General features: G+C 42.2%; 1 protein-coding gene and 1 pseudogene across 3 annotated transcripts in view; one reads left to right on the forward strand and one right to left on the reverse strand.

Moving 5' to 3' along the window:
- Positions 1–2,416: 2,416 nt before the first annotated feature.
- Positions 2,417–9,227, reverse strand: LOC139006669 (putative elongation factor 1-alpha-like 3; annotated as a pseudogene).
- A 4,024-nt stretch (positions 9,228–13,251) lies between these two features.
- Positions 13,252–23,298, forward strand: part of LRCH1 (leucine rich repeats and calponin homology domain containing 1) — a 237,921-nt gene continuing 227,874 nt past the window's right edge. For all 3 annotated transcript variants that reach the window (XM_070409153.1, XM_070409155.1, XM_070409156.1), the window contains exon 1: positions 13,252–13,784. In XM_070409153.1, the coding sequence (XP_070265254.1) occupies positions 13,475–13,784 (310 nt within the window). In that variant the 5' untranslated portion in view covers positions 13,252–13,474. The remainder of the gene's footprint in view (positions 13,785–23,298) is intronic.

A 23,298-nucleotide genomic window follows, 5' to 3' on the forward strand; every position in this document is an offset into this window, starting at 1 on the left:
CAGCCAGTGGAGAACAGTGTAACCTAACCAGTAGCAAAGACTTCAAAAATGTGTGATTCTGATCATGAAGTTACAATCCATTGTCTGGGGAATATGCATCTTTATGTCTCCAATTGATACACAGAAGTGCCAATCATACTAGGTAACCTGTATGCTTACCAGTTTCCCATCTAATGAAGTGTGAAGACTTATTGTGTTACAGATATCTAGTTTGTGGGTTTTGTTGTTGTTGTTTGTTTTTTAACATCAGGCTTCAAACATGCTTTTCCTCTCAGTCATAATTCACTGAGTGACCTGAGTAATCTGGAACCCCTTGGGAATGGTGTTGGATGAAAATCTGTTTAATATATCATAAAGCCTTTGCATTCTGATCTGTTAACTTTGTAGGAGTAAAGGGTTGTTTAGTTAAATAATATCTGCATGTACATGTGAAACAACTCAAACTGCTCTAAGTTGCCAGGTAAATAGAAGGTGAGGGATGGCTTAAAGGTAACTCAAACACATATGTATGCCACTTACCACAAACTCAGCCCACAGTGGGAGGAACCCCAGTCATTTGTGTTCTAATTGTAGATTCATGCAAAAGAGATGCCTTGTGTCATTGAGGAGTGAGCCACATTCTGGTAAGCCCTGGTTTTCATGAGGGCAGATCTTGCACCAACCTGTAAGTGGGTGCCCATATCCTGTTGCTAAAATATGGTGCCCCATCATTAGTCAGATGGCAGAAACACTGGAAAGGGCCTGAACACACATGAATAATCTAACCTGGCCTGTGGGAGGAGATTGGGACAGGCTGGGGGTGGATCAAAGCTGGTGTGTGGCTATGGAAGCCTGGAGAGGACTTTAATGTCAAATACAGGGGCAAGTGGTCAGCATAGAGGAATCTTCACCATCAGCATGACCTCAGCTACCCTTCAACTCTCCTTATATATTGGAAGACAGTTCCAATGCCACACAATTCCCTCTGGGCCCAAGGAAAATATCAGGGGTTTGGGAGAAGAAAAACTTGCTGTATATAGAACAATATTTCTGAGATAGTCTCATGGAAAAAGTTACTTCTCTTGAGTTTTTTTTCAATAGGAAGTTTTGTTCAAAGTCAGAATTGATTAGATGATGCTTGACCAGCCCTTGAAGGTTCAGAGCATTTCTAATGCCTTTGAAATTATATACAATTTAGTGTGTGTAGGATTTAATGTTCATTTTTTTTTTTTTTTTCTGGGAAGAGGGTGTATCTCTTGCCAAAGAACCTGAAAGGATCTGCAACCCCCAGAATATTTTGTAGCCACTGGTATGGAGGCCAAGGAAGCCCAACCTTTCTAATCACAGCAGAATAGATCCTGAATAATCATAGCCTTGGATTTTGCCTGGTCTTTGCGTACTTACGTCACCCCTCCACTGGCACAGGGCATCCTGTCTGTCCTGTTCCAGAGATAAGTAGCTAGGCCATCTCAGGTACTTTGGACCAGCTCCCATGAGAGTCCTTACCCAAGAGTTGTTGGAGTCCAATCCCAGCAGGTCCAGGGGTCCCCAAAGGTGTGGACAGAGTTGGCGAAGAAGGAATGACACGAAGACAGCCTTCAGTTGATCAGCAGCCTAGTCAGGACCTCTAGCCAGGATCTCCAGCCAAAGTTCTGGTCGGAGTTCTGGTTAGGAACTGATGAGGATCTGATGTTTATTGTCTTGTTACATCCGTATTTATACCAGTCGATTTTAATCCTGTCAATTTCTATTACAAAGGTTAGGGTGTTTCTTATCTCCATTCCAGGGAGTAAAGATTATGTAGCTTAACTACCCGCCTGGCACTTAATTAAGGGGTTGTATCCCCTCCCTAACCTCAGGGAAAAATCCCCACCTGGGGAAACAACCTCTCTCAGAGAGGTGACCTTGGTTAAAACACATGGCACTAAGGAGAGCAAACATATTAAGAACAATATGCTATATATGCCAGGTCCCTTGAAACATATGCTGTGCAGATGTTTCTTTCCTGCAGCGACTGTGTCAAGCAGCAAGGATGGACCGGCTTCCGGCAAATAGTATCCCTGTCAGTGAGCATCCTAAATGATCTCCCTTTAATAAAGTCATACTCAGGCAAAAAGCAAATGAATTACATTGATGGAAGGACAGGAATAGATGTCCAAGCATGGCAGGTAGTGGCATAGTTGGTAATTTCTGTTCTCATGAGGGACAAGGAGAACACGATAGGAAATGGAGACCTAAGTTCTAGTCCTCATTCTGGCCAGCTGATTAACATTGGGTAATTCACCTTCATGCATTTATTTCAGTTTCCCAACCTGAAGAATGAGGAAGTTGGACAAGATTCCTGAGGCCTCCCTAGCTGAGGGCATGGCCTGCTATAAACAAACTCCGAGATGTGGCCTTGTCTACAGAGAGATATTAGGAGAGGACTGGTCTTTTATTAGGAGCAAGTTTATTATTTTAAATCTTAAACACCAAGCTATATGTTTTTAGACATGTTGGATTTTGCAAATCCATCGGAGTATAAACAAATAGACATACCCAAGAGGAAAAACATCAGTTGTAGGCAGAATCTAGATTTCAGTGATAGGTTAATTTGCTAGTTAGTGCTGAAAGTCAAAGATGGAATATTTCTAATTACAATGGAGTTTTTTGGTTTTTTTTTAGAAATGTTGTTCATAATCTCCCCACATCCTACCTCCAGTTCTACTCTCAACAGATGGTATACATTTAGATTCTTTTTTATTTTATTTTATTTATTTATTTATTTATTTATTTATTTTTAAAAATATATTTTATTGATTTTTTACAGAGAGGAAGGGAGAGGGACAGAGAGTTAGAAACATCAATCAGCTGCTTCCTGCACACCCCCCACTGATTATGTGCCCGCAACCAAGGTACATGCCCTTGACTGGAATTGAATCTGTGACCCTTGAGTCCGCAGGCCGACGCTCTATCCACTGAGCCAAACCGGTTATGGCTACATTTAGATTCTTAACCCTTCAGCATACCATCTTTTTTCTTCTCATTAAACTTTGAATGGATCTCAGAATTCTGTGACAGAATTTTGGTCAAGCCATTTCCATTAAAAAGTATTGATTTTAAAAACTAATAATACACCAAAAAAAAAAAAAACCCAAAAACAAATGGTCCACAAAACATTCTCCTTTCCTTCTGAAGGTTTTACGATACATTGTAATCATTAACCAATCTCTTACTATTCAACTTAAATGGCCAATTGAGACAAACAGTTCTGAGACCATTCGTCCACCACTATTAAGTCTGGCGTGGCAGATACTGGGGATAATATTTATTTAGCCTTCTGAGCTTTCTGGGCAGACTTGGTGACTGCCAGCTCCAGTTGCCTTTTTGTCCATAACTGTCTGTCTCATGTCACGAACAGCAAAACAGCCCAGAGGAGGGCAGTCAGAGAGCTCTCAGTACACATGGCCTTGCCAGGAACCATATTGACGATGGCAGCATCACCAGATTTCAAACACTTATGGCCATCTTCCAGCTTTTTCCCAGAACGACGATCAATCTTCAGCTCAGAAAATTTGCAACCAATATGAGCCATGTGACAATGCAGCACAAGTGCATATCCAGCACTGATTTGGCCTAGATGCTTAGGATAATCACCTGAGCTGTGAAGCCAGCTGCTTCCATTGGTGGGTCATTTTTGCTGTCACCAGCTACATTGCCACGACAAACATCTTTGACAGACACGTTCTTGACATTGAAGCCCACATTGTCCCCAGGAAGAGCTTCACTCAAAGCTTCATGGTGCATTTCAACAGAATTTACTTCCATTGTAATATTTACTGGAGAAAGGTGACCACCATGTCAGGTTTGAGAATGCCAGTCTCCCCTCAGCCCACAGGGACAGTACCAATATCACCAATTTTGTAGACATCCTGGAGGGCCAGATGCAGGGGCTTGTCAGTTGGACGAGTTGGTGGTAGGATGCAATTCAAGCAGCGTGATTCCACTGACATTGCCATCTTTACAGTTGACTTCCCATCCAAAGCATGTTAGCACTTGGCTCTAGCATGTTCTCATCATTCCAACCAGAAATTGGCATGAATGCTACTGTGTTAGGGTCACAGCCAATTTTCTTAATGTAGGTGCTGACTTCTTTAACAATTTCCTTGTATCTCTTCTGGATATAGGGCAGCTCAGTGGAACCCATTTTGTTAACACCAACAATCAGTTGTTTCACACCCAGTGTGTAGGCCAGAAGGGCATGTTCATGGATCTACCCATTCTTGGAGATGCCTGCTTCAAATTCACCAATACCAGCAGCAACAACCAGGAAAGCACAGTCAGACTGAGATGTGACTGAATTATATTTTTGATAAAGACTCTGTGTCCTGGGGAATCAATGATGCTCACAAAATAGTCACGGGTCTCAAATTTCCACAGGGAGATATCAATGGTGACACCACACTCAGTTCAGCTTTCAGTTTATCCAAGACCTATGCTTGCTTGAAGAAGCCCTTCCTCATTTTAGCAGCCTCTTTTTCAAAATTTTCGATGGTTCTTTTATTGATCTCACCACATTTGTAGATCAGATGGCCAGTAGTGGTTGACTTGTCCGAATCTACGTGTCCAATGATGACTATGTTGATATGAGTCTTTTCCTTTCCCATTTTGGGTTTGATTTGGTGGTGTGTTCTGGCGGCAAACCTGTTGTGAAAAAAAAGAAGCATACAATCTTAAAGGTGTCTGAATTACTACTTGGCACGTTAATGTTCTTACTTAGGTCTCTTGACTTTTTTACTCCCTGCTCAGAGAAGGCATTTGAGTCCTCCCGTCTATCATGGATTCTACCCTTTTCTAATATTCCTCCCTTTTCCTGGCAGTCACACCTCCAATCATCCACCTTCACTCCAACTTTCTCCTTATGGGCATTCCAATCTTCCTCACAGGCTTTCTCGTCTTCTTCCATATCTTCTCAGATCTTTTCTATCTTAAACATTAAACGAGTTTTTCTTGGCTTTATTTGCCATATTTTTGGTCGCCTTTTAATCCTTTTTTCTTCTCCCTATCCTCCAAATCCTTGGAAGTAAGTAGTTTATACTTACGATTTCTATTCCCTTGCCTTCCTCTTACCTTTGCAGTCTGGATGATCATAAGCTGTCCTGCAACTGTGCTCTCAAAAACAGGACTTCCCACGTTGCCCTTATCTCTGGCATTTGATATGACCACACGGCAGAGATAGCACCAACACCCAACAAAGCCACTCAGCCAACTTTTGTTGAATACTGAAGCCCGGTTGCCTCTTCCTTACAAATATTTCTCATCCATCCATTTTTCTGCATGCCCTGTGCCTCTCTGTAAACCAAGCCCTCCGCTATCTCATATTTTATCACTATAACAATGTTCTGGCTTCTTCACTTCCAAATCATCCAGTGGAGTATTATATCACTTAAATCTTCCTCATGACTCACCAGAAATTCACAAATAACTATTGATCCACGCTCAATGTCCTCATTGGTATTTTAAAAATAATTAATTGCTTAAAAAAGCATTATAGAGGCACAAGTAAAACATTCACAGTGAATAAGAAAGTATCCAGAGAAAGAGAAGTCTCTCTCTCATCCAATTATCTCTATCCTTCTCTCTTCCTCCCTCTAAAAATCCCTCTATAAAAATATATCAAAACAATAACAATAAAAAAAACATTGTCCTAATTTTTCTTTTTTCCAAAGTCATTTTGTCAATAATCAACTGGTTCAAATTAGTGTTATAGAATGATAGAAAAATTTCCTAAATATGTCCTAGATAATATTATTATGATCTGGGAAATTTACACATATGTTGGTGTTACTAGTTGCCTTATGGTATACAAATATCTCAGTCAGATAACTTTATCAATTGAATCTTCTAGGCAGTGGGTTAAAAAAATAAGGCCTGCATTCTGCCCTTGATGTACTTAAAAGTTAATGAATATTACATACCCTGATCATTTACAGATAAGTATTTACTGATATTTACAGATACAGTACCTAAAGCATGTGGAGGTAATAACGGAATATTCTTGCTCCCTTTTTAGGAAAGGGGAAAACTAAAGTGGAGAAGTTGGAGAATGTCAAGGTGAAATGTGAATAAGCCTTGAATTCTGCCTGCCTTTGAGTTCAAATGCCTGTTGTTATTTGACTATGGTCTCGGTGTGCTTTTGCTTACATTTTCAGGATGGGTGAACTCATCTGCCTTGGGATGACTGGGCCTGTGTCAGCTCCTCTTGTCCAATTAGCTGTGGCTGGAGCAGCAGTCAGGATCATGAAGGACACACATAGCTGACCATGCCCACCTCTCAGCAAATGCTTTGAGTTCTGGTTGGTCAGTGAATTCTCAGTGATTTTCTGAGAAGGTAATATGGGCTGAATAACTATGCCCAAGTCTGTCTACCATTCTTAATAAGTTAGGTTCTTGTAAGCTTGCTCACAGCTCCATTGTTTAGGCAAGACTAAAGAGTTGGGTCTTAAATGTAGAGTCTTACTATCTTTTCTGATAATAATAATTTTTTATTTTATATTTTTATTGATTTTAGAGAGGAAGGGAGAGGGAGAGAGAGACAGAAACATCAATGACAGAGACACATCCATCAGCTGCCTCCTGCATGCCTTCTAATGGGGATCAAGCCCGCAACCTGGACATATGCCCTGACCGGGAGTCAAACCTGAGACCTTTCTGGTCCATGGGGTGATGCTCAGTCCATTGAGCTACACCAGCTGGGCTAAGCATAAGAATTTTTTTTTTGGGAAAAAAAAGGTTTCTAAAATGTCTTCATTTGTTGATGAAATGGATCTACTTTTCTCCTAATTGTCAATATTTTAAGCTGAGAATATTTCTATTTTCTCCACAATTTGAATTCCATTAACTTTGTGAAATGATTAAAAGGTATAAAGATAAAGCATGAAAAATAATCTGTTGCCATCACCCAAATAGTTTGTAAAATATTAATTTTGAGACATATGGAGAAATGCTGAAAGTCACTAATCATCTAAGAGATGCAAATTAAAATGAAAATGAAGTATCATGTCACATCTGTCAGAATGGCTGCCCTCAATAAATCAACAAGTAAGTGCTGGTGAGGATGTAGAGAAAAATGAACGCTAATACACTGCTGGTGGAAATGCAGACTGGTACAGCCACTATGAAAATCAGTGTGGAGTTTCCTCAAAAAATTAAAAATGGAACTGCCATTTGACACAGTGATCCCACTTCTAGGAATATAGCCTAAGAAACCTGAAACACCAATCAGGAAGAACATATGCACCCCTATGTCAATAACAGTGCTATTTATAATAGCTAAGATCTGGAAACAGCCCTAGTGCCCATCAGTAAACGAGTGGATAAAAAAGCTGTGGGACATTTATACCACGGAATACTATGCAGCAGTAAAAAATAAGGATCTCTTACCTTTTGAGACAGCATGGAGGGACCTAGAGAGTGCTATGCTAAGCGAAATAAGCCAGTCAGAGAAAGAGAAGTATAACATGATCTCACTCATATGTGGAATCTAATGAAAATAAACTGATGAAGAAAATAGATTCAGAGACACAGAAGCATGGAACAGACTGTCAAATCTCAGAGGGAAGGTGGGGGTGGGTGGGTGGGAAGAGATCAACCAAAGAACTTGTATGCATATATATGCATAACCCATGGACACAGACAGTGGTATGGTGAAGGCCTGGGGTGGAAGGGGGTGGGGGCGAGCTAGAAGGAGTCAATGGGGGAAGAAAGGGGGATATGTAATACTTTCATACTTTCAACAATGAAGATTTAAAAATAAATAAATAAATGTGAGAAATGTTCAAAAAAATATTTTTGGATATCCAAAATGAGGCTATATAGGAAAACAAGGGGGAATAAAGATCAAAATATGGTAAATTGAATGTGTTATTTAGAACTCTTGGTTGCACTGACAGAAAACCAAATAAAATTGACTTAAGCAAACATCAGAATGTATTATAAATATACTGGATATCTCATAGCAAGCAAAGATATGAGTCAGGAACAGTCAGAATCTAGGGTCTGAACACCATCAGGATCCTCTGGGTGATCTGTTAGAAGTCCACTTCTGGACCAACCAAGACAGCCAGTTTGGTCAATGTAACACAACTGCTTCCAGATGACTATATGTATAGAGTAGGGAGGGTGGAACAAGAAGAGGGAACTGTTTTCAGAAGAAGTAAAAAGGGTATCGAACAAAATGGAGATGTCCACCTAATTGAAAAAAAAAAAAAGTGAAGAAGCAAGACAACAACAAAAATGGCTTGTTGAATTGCTTGAATATTTAGAAATAACTGAGATCAGTTTCAAGGGTCAAATATTCTCCTCCATTTTCAGGTAAAACTCCTTTATTCAGGGACCTCGTTTGAAAGTTTTAGCAACAAATGACAACCTGTAGAATACTTGGTCTATTGTACAATGCTCAATTACTAATATTCATTGTGTACAAAGTACTTCTCTAGATTTTGGAACGTGGGAAGGCAGATGCAAAGATGAACAGTTCCCTCCCTCAAGGAGTTTACTCTTTAGTAATCTGTAGAATGTAAAGCAAGCTATATTGATTAGGTCAACCTAATATATTTAACTGAACATTTGTTAAAATGCAAGTCCTGTACTCACCTTCCATCATTTCCTCTGAAAAGAATTGGTGGTCTTTTTTTAAAAAAAGATTATGTCCTATATAATGCATCACGACAATTTGTGGTCTGAACTACAATTGCAGTCTGACAAACATATTCAGTTACACCCTACAAACAGCTCACAAAACTACCACCTGGCTTTAGCTGAAGGTTTTCATTTAAAAAAATTTTCTGTCTCTCTTTGTTCCTCACTTCCCTTTTGGGGAAAAACCAGCAAAGAAAGGGGAAGGTAGGTTAGGTCTTATAAGTTATGTAAGTAAACTTCCATTTGTTATTATTATCATTACCATCAAGCCTGGTTTTTAAAAGACTGGGAGTCTGAGTGAAAAAAAAGGGGTTGGTGAGAGAGGAGGTTTGGGAAGAGGATACCAGCAGGTGGCGCTTGTCTCCTCTGAGATTAGACTGTTTCACTCAGCCTAGAATCCTGCAGGAACAAGTGCAACTATGCACACAGTAATGCAAGTGACAAAGATCATGCCATACCTTAGCGCGAAGTCCATGAAGTCACAAGTTCCAGACTTTTGCTTGGACCATCACCTTTCTGCATTACCACTTAAAAGAGGTAATCCCTGGGTTGTATCATTTTCAACTTTATCCACATCTTCATTTCCACGAGCCAAGTAACTTACAGTGACAGTCAAGCCTTGGGTGTAGAGCAAAAATAAAGGCCCCAGAGCAGTGATTTTTCAACCATTTTCATTTCATGGCACACAAACTAATTACTAAAATTCTGCGGCACACCAAAAATGTATTTTTTGCCAATCTGACAAAAAAAATAGGTGTAATTTTGATTCATTCATAACGGACAGCTATTGTTATGCTGGCTGTTGTATTTTATTATTATTATTATTGATAATCTAAGGGAAAAGAGGTCAGTGCCTCTGACTAAATAGTCAGGTATTGCACGTTTTAAAACTTCTTAGGGCACACCAGTTAAAAATCACTGCCCTAGAGGCCTGTATGGTAGGAAACTCATACATCTTAAAAAAAAGGAAGATAAATAATTCAATCAAAAATGGGCAAAGGACTTAAATAGACACTTTTTGAAAGTGGACATACAGAAGGCCGAGAGACATATGAAAACATGTTCAAAGTCACTAATTATCCAAGAGATGCAAATCAAAATGACAATGAGATATCATCTCACACCCATCAGAATGGCTATCATCAACAAATCCACAAACGACAAGTGCTGGCGTGGATGTGGAGAAAAAGGAACCCTCCTGCACTGCCGGTGGGAATGCAAAATGGTGCAGCCACTATGGAAGACAGCATGGAGTTTGCTTAAACAGTTAAAAATGGAATCCCCATTCGACCCAGTAATCCCACTTCTAGGAATATATCCCAAGAAATCAGAAACACCAATCAGAAAGGATATATGCACCACTATGTTCATAGCAGCACAATTTACAACAGCTAAGATTTGGAAACAGCCTAAGTGCCCATCAGCAGATGAGTGGATTAAAAAACTGTGGTACATCTACACAATGGAATACTATGCTGCGGTAAAAAAGAAAGAACTCTTACCCCTTGCAACAGCATAGATGGACCTAGAGAGCATTATGCGAAGTGAAATAAGCCAGTCAGAGGAAGATAAATATCACATGATCTCACTCATTTGTTGAATATAATGAACTATATAAACTGGTGAACAAAAATAGGTCCAGAAACAGAGAAGCATCCAACAGGCTGTCAAACTTCAGAGGGAAGGCAGGGTGGGGTGGGGTGATGGTGGTGGTGGTAAGGGATTAACCAAATGACTTGTATGAATACATATAAGCATAACCAATGGATACAGACACTAGGGGGATGGGGGTGGCTGGGGAGTGGTCAATGGGGGAAAAAGGAGACATATGTAATACTATACGTAATACTTTAAACAATAAAGAATTAAAGTAATATCCTATCTAATAATAGACAAACATGGTAATCGACCGTACCTTCGCTACGCCTCCCATTGGCTAATCAATGTGATATGCAAATTAACCACCAACAAAGATGGCTTCTAATTTGCATACTACAGGCAGGGCGGGACAGCTCAGCCGCCAGCTCGAGCCGCCATCCCGGGCCACAGGCTGGCCCCAGAAGCCCCAGAGCCGGTGATCGGGGGGAGATGGGGATCCCCTGCCCAGGCCTGATGCCTGGGCCAGAGGCATCAGGCATGGGTGGGGGGCAGAGCCAGTGATCAGGGGGATATAGGGGTTCCCTGCCCAGGCCTGATGCCTGGGCCAGAGGCATCAGGCCTGGGTGGGGGGTGGAGCCGGCAATCGGAGGGAGATGGGGATGATCCTGCCATCGGAGGGTGATGGGGGTTGACGCCTCTGGCCGAGGCATCAGGCCTGGGCGAGGGCGGAGCCAGTGATCGGGGGGCGATGAGGGTCCCCTGCCCAGGCCTGAGGCCTGGGCCAGAGGCTTCAGGCCTGGGGGGGGGGGGAGGGCTAAGCCGGTGATTGGTGTGAACTACAGAGGAAACACCTTTTCTGACCGCTCATTGGTTAAGCTCCCTGTATGCCATTGGTAATAATCTTAGTAACTTGAGTAATAAGAATCCAAAAAGGTCATCTAGGGTTTTTCACCACACTCCTGGCGAAAAAAACGAAGGTCTGCTGCTGGAGGGCTAAGAAATGTCATATCCTGCCCTAGCTGGTTTGGCTCAGTGGATAATGCCTTGGCCTGCCGATGGCAGGGTCTGGGTTCAATTCTGACCAAGGGCATGTATCTAGATTGCAGGCTCCTCCCTGGCCGGGGCCCAGGTCAGGGCTCATGCAGGAGGCAACCAAAGTGTTCCTCTCACTTTGATGTTTCTCTCTGTCTTTCCCTTTCTCTTCCACATTCTCTAAAAATCAATGGACACATATCCTCAGGTGAGGATAAAAAAAAATAATAAAGAAATTATTATTGTATGAAAGATACATCTTGAAAATGCCTAAAGAAAGTTGTCATTTTTTCATGGTGAAGGGACTGGAGTCCATGTTGATGAAAAAACCTTGCTGGCTGTGGTGACTGGCAGTGGCTGCAGCAGTGGGGTGATGGGGCTGGTGCCTTCCCCTGATCAGCCCGGTCACCTCCCACAAAGGGAGGCCAGACTGCGGCTTAGGCCCTATCCCCAAGGGGAGCAGGGAGCGGGCCTAAGCCATCACTAGGACATCCCTTGAGGGCTCCCAGTATGTGAGAGGGGGCAGGCTGGGCTGAGGAACAACCCCCCCCTGCAGTGCACGAATTTCGTGCACCGGGCCCCTAGTTAATAATAAATGATTATAAGGCAAAAATAAATAAATAAAAATAAAAATCACTGTCCTAGAGAGTTGGAGCTGAAACTTCAGAAAGGAGTGGGACTTGATCAATCTTCTAGCTGGTCTGCGTGTGCCAGCCTTGATCTGAGCAAACGTGAATTTGTTTGCAAGCAGACATGTCAGTTTCTGTGCCCCAGGGGTCGAGGAAAAGGAGATGCAGGAGAATACTAATGTATCTGTGCACAGACTCAACCTGTAACTGAGTTATTGGCTTGTTGGGATCACTGGCTCTCTAACCTCTCCCTGCACCATCCAATTCTGGGGTTCAGTCAGCCATAGACAGCTCTTCTCCCTCATGTGACAATGTATTCTGTCCACCATAAAAACTACACTCATTTTGAAAGTCCTTCCTTTCTGGGTCTGCAGTTTTCTATCATCACTCAGGAAATCTGTTTTTCCTACAGGGGTGGGGAATGTCTGGTGGCGGTGGTGGGGGCGGGGCGGGGGCAGAGGCTGGTGAAATCATTTGGTCTGGCACTGCCAAGGCATTAGGGATAAGTTCATTAAACGTTTGACCAAATATAGCAGGCTAATTTTAAGTTGATAATTTTGTATGGCCCCGAGTCATGTTATAAATATCCAATGGCCCTTGGCACAAAAAAGGTCCCCTACCCCTGGTAGCGCCTGGGAGTATGCAGGCAGGAGGGCAATCACACACTCAGGGTTGCAAGCTGGAATTCAGGTCCACCTCTGAGTGTCTGGGTTGCCTTACACAAGTTTCTTAATTCCTCTGTAGATTGGAAAAAACATTTTTTTTTTCTTCTGCTCCTGGGGCTCCTGGATTAATGACATAATGTAGACTACCTAGACCAGAGCCTGGCTCACTGTATGAACTCAAATGCCAGGGGTTGCCTGTTGGCTTAACAGCGCAGTGGAAAACGGTCTCTGGAGGAACTCTGGGTCAAAAAGCCAGAATAATTCGCAGAATTGAGATAACCTCCCACCTCCCCGTGACCTCACTGCATTTCAATTCGCATTCATTGCCAGGTCCCCGTCTTCTCAGACCTCTAAAATCTCTTGTCCCCTACCGCCGACCCCCGACCTGGGCAGCAAAAAGAAAGAGGAGTTCGGCGTCTAAATGAAAATGACCCCCTGCACAGGCGCTCACACCCCTCCCAGTACCGGGATTGCGGGCAGAGAGCAGCCAAGCAGACAGGGCCAGCCAGGATCGCCGGGTAGGAAGTCTCAGAGCTGAACTGACACCCGAAAGAGGAGGAGAGAGCAGCCGGGGGAGGAGGGGAGAGAGCGGCCGAGAGGAGGGCGCTGGGGAGGGTGGAGACACATGCGCGCTGCCTGCCACCGCCGCCGCCGCCGCTGCAGTCCTTAGCTTCCCCAGGACAGGAAACCTTCGAGACCGAGCTGCCACTGCCGCCTCTTCGCCAGCCCTTGGTTCTGCGCTTGCCACTCCGTCCTCCCCTTCTCCCAGCATCTCTCGGTGGAGCGCTGCAGGAACTCGGCACCTGGTGCCAGCTCCCCTTCCCGGGGTAAAGCTGTGACGCCCCCCCGCTGCAGCGGCGGAGCGGGGTGGGGGTGGGGGCCCGGGAGAAGATGGCGACGCCGGGAAGCGAACCCCAATCTTTCGTCCCTGCCCTCTCGGTGTCTACTCTGCACCCACATCATCATCCCCACCATCATCACCACCACCATCAGCACCACGGAGGAACCGGAGCCAACGGCGGGGTTGCGGGAGGCAGCGGCGGCAGCAGCGGGGGCTTCAACCTACCCTTGAACCGGGGGCTGGAACGCGCACTGGAGGAAGCCGCCAACTCTGGGGGGTTGAACCTCAGCGCTAGGAAACTGAAGGAATTTCCCAGGACCGCGGCCCCCGGGCACGACCTCTCGGACACGGTGCAGGCAGGTGAGAGAGGGGCAGTCAGTGGGTGTAAGTGCTGCCTGGCTGTCATGCCTTCCCCGACACAGCGGCCAGTGTGAGATGTCGCCTCGCTGGGGGTCCATCGGCCGGTGCTCTCCCGAGTAAGGGACCGCGTGGGCGCGGTCGAGGCGGGCCGGGCAGAGGGCACGGTGACCCCCGCCTCGGTCGGCGGCGGGCAGTGCAGCCCGGGGAGAGCTGGCTTGCGTTTTGGTCTCCGGCTTCCCCACCAGTGGCGGCCGCGCCGGTGCAGTGGTCGCCAGGCTGGGACTTGCGGGTGCGCTGCGGACGCGCAGTGGAAGTGGGGGTGGGGGTGGGGGGTTCAGGCGGCCGCGCAGGCTTCCTGGGCTCGGCGCTGGGACTGGGAACCCGAGCGCCGCGTCTGCGCCTCTGAGCCAGGCAAGCCCTCCTAGCGTGGAGGCGGCGCCCATCCTGGTGGGGAAACCCAGACAAAGGTGGCGCGCCCTTGGCCGACCCGGGGGCATCGGCGTGGTGCCGCGAGGCCCTCTCGGCGACACAAGCGATAGGGCAGCTCGGTGTCTACAGGGTGGAGGTGCCGAGGCTTCCTCTTCCTGCGTCCGCGCGGAAAGAGCCGCTGCGATTGTCGTGAATCCAAATCCGCAGTCACTGCGCAGGCGGCCGGCTCTGATTCCTTGCTTTCAGCTAACCGCCCACACGGTTTGGTTCCTACCACCCAAGCTACCTAGTTCTCTGTAACCCGATCTTGGCGGGGGCCCTGGAAGGGACGGCATAGCCTAATAAAAGAAAAGTAATTAAAGTGAGCCGGTTTTCCTGTGTGAGCCGGACAAGTTGTAACTCGCGCCAATGAGCAGCCAGCTTTTTCAAGTTATGTCATGTGTTGACATATTTCTGAGACCTCTGCTTTCTCTTTGGTAGCCGGAGTTCCTGGAGTGGGATCTATAAACAGGAATGAGGCGGTGGAACGCGATTGGGGCCTTGGGATCCCTACAGAACTGACTTGGTTTCCTACCATCCGGTCCAGCTCCCTGAGGGAGTGTTTCCATGTTGGCAAGCGCCCACCATTTCCCAGTGCCCCATTTTGGAACCGCTGCCCAGACCTTCTGGCTGTCATCACCTCTTGAGCCCAGTGTCAGACCCCTGGATTCTGGATGGACTCAGCTCCAGATCTCCCAGTTTCCTCTTGTGGGGAAAGCAGGGGTTCGTTCAGGCGAACAAACTCTTGGCTTTTGTAGCTAGGTTTCCAGTGCCTTTTTTTCTCTCTTCAATTCAATAAACATCTATGGAGAGTCCCAGTGAGTATTTAGACAGAGTTCTGAGTTCAGGGGAGGCACACAGGGCCCTTCAGGGTCATTAAACTTTGTAATTTGGATTTAGGGATAGTCAGGAATAGGCAAAAAAGGAGGGAATTTCCAGAGTTGAGTTGTCAACAGCTGGGGAGTCTCTTGATAGGATCTCTTAGTTACATTTTCTCAAGTGGAAGTTATTCCAAAAATTGCCGGAATCATTAACTTAAAAAAAATCTGTTAAGTTCTACTTCCCTTTTGCCATAGAGTGTACATGAACTATGGAAGGGTTAGATATGACTGCAGAAAATGGAGCTGGCATGACCAATAATAATAACATGCTTGTACCTTCAGTAGGGGGTTTGAAAGTTGTTCCTCTACTTCAGTTATGCTGTCCTTTATTTCCAAAGTTGGGTGAACTGCTGTGTTGACATTTCTTTGAGAAAACCTGTGCTTTTAAAAGCAGGGACAACTTCTTTACATTAAGAACTTGCCATGTGTGGTAAATGCTTACAAATATTCCTATATTCCTTTTTTGCTTGCGTGTGATGAGCTTAGGTTGTGAGTTTTACAAGTTTTTAATTGTGAACCTCATTTGCACGTGTTTCAATGCTCAGAAAATTCTATTGAGTTAAACTAAGAGGCTTAATGGTAACTCCCATCAAAAATGCAATATTAATAACGGTAGGTGACTGTCACCTTAGTTTGTAGAAACTTACCACAACCCAATAAAGATTAAGAATATTCAGGGTAGTGAGCTATTTTACATGTGAGTATCTGAACATATTAAAGATTTGCTTCTGCAAAATATCTTTGCCTCAGGTCTAAAGCTGAGTGTAAACCAAATGTGTATATATATATATATATATATATATTTGTGTGTGTATATGTATATGTATATGCCATATTTATATATACATATATATTACTTTTTATTTCTCAATTACAGTTGGCACTCAGTATTATTATTATTATTTTAAAATATATTTTTATTGATTTCAGAGAGGAAGGGAGAGGGAGAGAAAGAAACATCAATGATGAGAGAGAATCATTGATTGGCTGCCTCCTGCACACCCCCTACTGGGGATTGAGCCTGCAACCCAGGCATGTGCCCTTCACTGGAATCAAACCTGGGACCCTTCAGTCTGCAGGCCAATGCTCTATCCACTGAGCCAAACCAGCTAGGGCAACACTTGGTATTATTTTATATTAGTTTCAGGTGTACGGTATAGTGGTTAGACATTTATATAATTTACAAAGTGATCTCCCTGGTAAGTTTAGTACCCACCTGCTACCATACACAGTTATTACAATGTTCTTGGCTGTATTTCCTATGCAGTACTTTACATCCCTGTGACTATTCAGCAGTTACCAATTTGTACTTCTTAATCCCTTCACCCTTTTCACCTAAACCCCAACCCCCCTCCCATTTGGTAACCATCAGTTTGTTCTCTGTATCTATGAGTCTGTTTTTGTTTTGTGTATTATATTCTTTAGATTCCATATATAAGTGAAATCACATGTTTGTCTGACTTATTTCACTTAGCATTATATCTTCTAGGTCAATCTCACAAATGGTCAGATTTTATTCTTTTTTATGGCTGAGTAACATTCATTTGTATATATGTACCATATCTTTATCTAATTATCTGTTGCACCCTATGAGCACTTTGGTTTGCTAATGTAAATAATGCTGCAATGAGCATAGGGTGCATATTTCTTTTAAAATTAGCGTTTTGGGGTTTTGGGGATGCCTTTTATTTCTTTTTCTTGTCTGATTGCTGTGACTAGGACTTCTAATACTATGTTGAATAAAAATGGTGAAAGTGGACATTTTTTTCTTGTTTCTGATCTTAAGGTAAAAGCTTTTAGCTTTTCTCATTGAGTATGATGTTAGCTGTAGGTTTGTCATATATGGCTTTTTTTATGTTGAGGTAGATTTCCTCTGTTCCTTCTTGGCTGAGAGTTTTTATCATAAATGAATACTGGATTTTGTCAAATGCTTTTTCTGCTTCTATTGATATAATCATGTGCTTTTTATCTTTCATTTTGTTTATGGGGAGTATCATGTTAATTGATTTGTAGATATTGAACCAAACTTGCATCCCATGAATAAATCTCACATGATCATGATGTATGATCTTTTAAATATATTGCTGAATTTGGTTTGCTAATATTTTGTTGAGGATTTTTACATCTATGTTCACCAGGGATATTGGCCTTATCATTTTCTTTTTTTGTAATTCTAGAGGCCTGGTGCATGAATTCGTGCACCAATGGGGTCCCTTGGCCTGGCCTGCAAGATCGGGCTGAAACCGGCCCTCCGACATCCCCTGAGGAGGTCCTGAATTGCGAGAGGGTGCAGGCCAAGCCAAGGGACCCCACCGGTGCACAATCGGGGCCAGGGAGGGACCGCAGGAGGGCTCCAGGGCGTGTCTGGCCCGTCTCACTCAGTCCTGATTGGCTGGACCCCAGCAGCAAGCTAACCTACCGGTCGGAGCATCTGCCCCCTGGTGGTCAGTGCACATCATAGCGAGCGGTTGAGCAGCCTTAGCATATCATTAGCATATACGCTTTGATTGGTTGAATGGCCAACCAGATGACTGGACACTTAGCATTTTAGGCTTTTATTATATAGGATCTTTGTCTGATTTTGCAATCAGGGTAATGGTGACCTCATAAAATGATCTTGGGAGCTTTCCCTTCACTTGAATTGTTTTTCAGTAGTTTGAGAAGAATAGATGTTAATTCATCTTTGAGTGTTTGGTAAATTTCACCTGTGAAGGCATCTGGTCCAGGACTTTTGTTTGTTGGAGTTTTTTGATTACTGATTTGATTTCCTTGGTAGTCATCAGTCTGTTCAGATTTTCTCTTTCTTCTTGATTCAGTCTTGGAAGATTGTATGTTTCTAGGAATTTACCCATTTCTTCCAGATTGTCCAATTTATTGATATATACTTATTTGTATTTTTTCTTATAATCTTTTTTATTTCTGTGGTGTCAATTATCCCCTTTAATTTCTGATTTATTTATTTGAGACCTCTTTTTTTTTTTCTTGATGAGTCTGAAAACCAAATATATTCTGTCCTTTGTTCTAAAGACATTTACTGAGCACTGTTCCTTATTTGAAAGAACAAGAATCAAAATAAAGCAAGAGTTAAAATTACCTCCAGTTTGCACTGTGTGAGTGGATAGTATGAGTAGTAGCATATACAATAAAGATAGTGGTTCCTCCTGGATTAATATTTAGTTTACAGAATATCTCTTAAAATCAGAATGGCACATGAAAGTCCTTAAAGACCTAAGATTAAAGTGTACTTTTTGATAAATTTTATAAGATAGGAGTGGCATAGAAATATTTTCCTCACTGTTCAGTTGTACGATAGAGGCCATTTAGTTTCTACCTTGTAAAAGTACCTCTTCTGATAGCCACCTATGCAGAGTGAAGTTCTCTGCACTCTTGGGCCATGCAGCTGATCTGAACAGAATATGTAAACACAGCAACATAGAGATCCTGGGCCACTCAGTAGATGTCTAAAGTCATTCAAATGCAAACACATTTTTCATAGGGAAAAAACTCAGACTCTCACTTTGAGCCTGTTGAGTACTCATTTTGAGTTAAAATAGTTTTGTTACCAAGGTCTGGTCTTTTTGCAGGTGAGAGGGAGGAAGAAAGGCTGATCCACTCAGGTTTGGTGATGCAGGTGACACTGGCTGAATGGGAGAAGTGTGAACAAAAGAGCTGTGATCAGCACTTGGTGTGTGCACTGTGCTTTCTGCATTATTCCTCTCAGTCTTCTCTAGAAGCCTATTCATAGCATCATTTACAGCAGGGGAGATTTCGATTAGGAGAAGTCAGGTAATATGCTCAAGATCGTCCCCCGACTTAGATGGTGAACTGGTGATTGGACTTTGACAATTTCACTTTAGTATTTACATTTTTGACTATATTCCTATTAAGCAGGGAAAAGGTGGAAAGGAGCAGAATCTGGGGATTCAGTAAAATAACATTTATTCCATAAATACCCATCAAGCACCACTAAGTGCCAGGCATTGTTCTAGGCACAGGGCATACAGCAGTGACCAACAGAGAATCCCCGTATCCATTCTTACAGAGTTTTCATTCTACTTGGAGGGGGTTAGGGAGATAATGAACAAATTTATTTTGCAGGATGAGTAGGAAGAGTTATAGTATACATATAATATCTTTATTTTTAGAAATATACATGCTGCATTGTATTAAAGGTGACTTGAATGGCTTGTAACAACAACAGCACAAACGATGACTAGTAATAAATATAAAGAGGCATAATATTGAGCCTGATGAAAAGTATTGCATCAATCTATATACATAAAAGCCTGATATGCAAAGTGTCCCCTCGGGAGTTCAACCAATCAGGAGTTCGATCGCTAGCTATGACGTGCGCCAAAAGAAGGAAGGTTCTGGCCAGCAGCCGGCAGCCACTAGGGACCCTATCCGTGCACTGGGCCTCTAGTATGTGCATAAGGAAAGAAAATGTTTTTTTTTTTTCCTCCTAGGTTTATCAAGTAGTGTCATTTTGGGATAGAGAAATTCAAAAGGGTGTTTGCATGATTAAAATAAAGCAGATTGAAATAAATGAGTAAAAAAAGAAAGTGTCTGTCTCAGGTTGATTGCAGAAGGTTCTAGAAAATAAAAGAAAGTCCTAGGATTTGATGTGCAGAACAATTGTTGAAAATTGTTCTCATTAAGGAGAGGGTGGAGTATATCATTGACAATATCTTTGTGAGGAGGCTGGAAGCAGAAGAGACTATATGGGAAATGAAGAGCTTAGGCAGGCAGGAATATAGAATTGAAGCATAAAAAATACTCATTGAAGTCCTGCATATGCAAGTGCAGAGGATGGTAGTTGATGCAGAGTGTAAGACAAGACAGGAATACAGGAGAAGCAAACAGTTCCAGAAAGTCCTGGGAGCCTCCAGACAGATCAGGGTGATGCCAAATACCACAGATAGACTGTCTGCAAAATTCAGAGGAAAAGGCCATTTCAGTTAACCTGGCTAGGGAAGACTTTCATCATAGCGCAGGTGGGATTTGGGTTTGGTTTTGTAGGATGAAGAGAGTTTGAATAGAAATGCCTATGAAGATTCTGTGGTTGGAAAGATAGTTCAAAAATGTGGAGTGAGAACCTGACAGACTGAGATCGGTAAATAAATTAGTAAGAGAGAGCATTTAAGCCTATGGTCATATCCTCCCACCCGACTACCACTGTATAATGGGTAACAGAGCATAGGGCTCTTACGCCCTTTAATTTGGACATGGCTCACAGGCCTGGGATTTGTCAGCCTGCGAGACTAAAGCCCTAGTCTGAGCTAGCTCTCTCAAATGTCTGTACACATTCAAAGAATCTTCTGTGAGATATGTGGGCAGGCTTATCTACTGAAGGCTGCCTTCCCCATCCCAGTACCATTCTATAGCAATGGAGTCCTTGGGATATTAGGACTCTTTACTCATTGGAATTCACACAGGACTTGATAAAGAGAAATCTCTTTGTTTTGAAAAACATGTTCTGTTCCATAATCTTGGCCATAAAGATTTTTCATTACAAATGGAATGACACTTTTGAAATCACATACTTAAAAAGTTATACCTAATTTCAAATTGTTTTCTGCTATTAAATTTATTAGTTACTTCTGTAACTATCATTTATTGTAGTCTCTAACATATTAATACCTATTTTCATTGCATGTATTCAAAATACTTCTCCATTAATAAGTGATGAGTCACATCCTTTTTCTTCCTATTATTATCTTTTTCTTCTGTTAGCTTTAATTTTCTTCTTGTTAAGGTGTAAAGACTTCCAAAGTAAAACTTTTAGAACAGCTTAGACAATATATATGGTGGCTGGGAATCATACTCAGATGTGCTGTTCCACTAGTCTGTGTGTGGTGAAAACCGTCTCCACAGACAGACTGCTCGCATCATTGTTTGCATGATAGACCGCTCTTTATTGAAAAGGCAGGGGCACACTACTCATGTTTCTAGAATAATATATACAATTATAGGCCATAGAATGTAAAGTTTTGTTCTGAGCCAGTTTATAAAGGACATTCAAGGTTTGACCTTCATCACTGAAATGATTCCACTGGATAGTCTGTCAGTCACTGCAACATCTTATTTGATTTTTGGCATACCCCACTATTTCAAACTTTATCTAAATAACTGACTAGTTTTTTTTTTAGTTTTGTTGCAAACTTAAATTTTTTCCTGCTGTGGTTTAGCAATTCTTCAGTGTAAGCATTTAAAGGGTAGATAGATACCTTTTGAAATCCATGTTGATGTTGATCAGTTCAGAAGTCAATTCCTTTTTGCTCTTGTTGTCCTTCTGGTGTGTACAGACTTTCTCTATTCTGTTATTCAACTCAATCATTGCTTATTTAAACATAAATTGTTTCCCTATTTTGTGTGTACTTTCTATTTTTCCCCTTATATGTCTGTCTGTATCTATATCTATCTAATCTATACGTGTTGATATAGATACAGATACAGCTATAGATATAGATATAGATATAGATATAGATATAAAGATTCTTTTTTTTAAAAAAAAAATATATTTTATTGATTTTTCACAGAGAGGAAGGGAGAGAGATAGAGTTAGAAACATTGATGAGTGAGAAACATCAATCAGCTGCCTCTTGCACATCCCCCACCGGGGATATGCCCGCAACCCAGGTACATGCCCTTGACCGGAATCGAACCCGGGACCTCTCAGTCCGCAGGCCAACGCTCTATCCACTGAGCCAAACCGGTTTCGGCGATATAAAGATTCTTTTGTTTACACTGGGCAGCATTTAATTTCTCTCTCCAAAGTCATCTCTCCACAGATGCTGCATTAAGTATGCTTTTCTAGAAATTTGGCAATTTAAATGCCAGAAATGCTATTAACTCTACTTACGGTTGTTATGCATTCATTAGTCAGGCCATATTGTCTGTGCATCACAAAAACCTGTATGTGATGCCACTTTCCAGGTTTGGTTTAACTTTTTAGAAAATTAGACTTCTGCCTTAGCCTTAGAGAGACGCCAGGGGAATCTGGCCTGGGTTTAGATCTGGTAATGCCACCAAGATCACCATTTGTTAGCACTTTCAATGATGTGTCAATTGTTGGAGTTAAGGTAAATTGGTGTTAATAGCAGAGTTTATTTCAAATTATAAAATTAAAATTACAGTCTATCATAAAAGTTTTAAGAATGTCATTCATAAAACCCAACTACATTTATATATCTGATGCCTATATGTATAACTTATAAGAAGTCTAGAAGTCTGTCATTGCTGCTAATTTTTGTTGTCTGGAAGTTTTTATGCACCAGAATTTTCAGTTGCTATATTTTAGATAGTGTTTTTGTGTGTGTGATGTAATTTGTATTTAACCAAAAAAAAAAAGCAAGAGAAGGAAAAGTTAAAAAAGAAAGGTCAGAATTCCAAGTAAATCTCAGTTTAGGAAAATTGGGCCTACTAATATAGACGCAAACTTGAAGCATGCCTGTGTTTTCTGCATCTTAATTTAAAAGTTCAGTAGTGTTGCTTCCATGTACTATAGTAAGAAGGCATACATTTGGAAGCCATCTGTTCCCACAAAGTAACTCAAAAATAAAGTGAGATTGTTTACATGAATAGAAAGTTGATGACTGTGAGAATTTGGCTTTTCTTTGTAACAGAAGGGAAATGTTTTTATAGTCAGATTTCTATATATGTTCATAGGCCATAAAGGAGAATATAAGTGGGAAAAAGAAACCAAATTAGAGAACAATGTTTGATTTGCAAAACAGAAATATTTTATTTTTTTGTTTGTTAAGAAATTTTTGCTCCTCTGTTAATATGATGTTGATACCAAGCCATCTCAATTTATAGTATATCTGTTACTCTTCCAGGACATTTTTAAGCCATCAGTCAGGCTATATGGTTTTGGAATCTTCCTTGGTGTTTGCTGTTCTTCCTTCTGCTGTGTTTCTCAGTCTGTTTGCTGGAGGGGACCTAAGACCTTGAAGATGAAACAGGGCCAGGAGCCCTTCAGCTCAGTGAGTCTTGAATTTTTCTTCACTGTTCTCTCCAAATGGTCAGAAAGAAGCCACATCTTAGTTTTTTAATTTTCTGGCTTCTCCTGTGGCCTTGTGCAAGCCGACCTTTCAGTGTAAGACATGGAGTTTTGCTACACAATGTATTCCTCTAATATTTTTTTAAAATGTATTTTTATTTAT

Source organism: Myotis yumanensis, unplaced genomic scaffold (genome assembly GCF_028538775.1).
Source record: "Myotis yumanensis isolate MYYU_CA2020_CCGP unplaced genomic scaffold, mMyoYum1.0.hap1 SCAF_3, whole genome shotgun sequence".
Taxonomy (NCBI): domain Eukaryota; kingdom Metazoa; phylum Chordata; class Mammalia; order Chiroptera; family Vespertilionidae; genus Myotis; species Myotis yumanensis.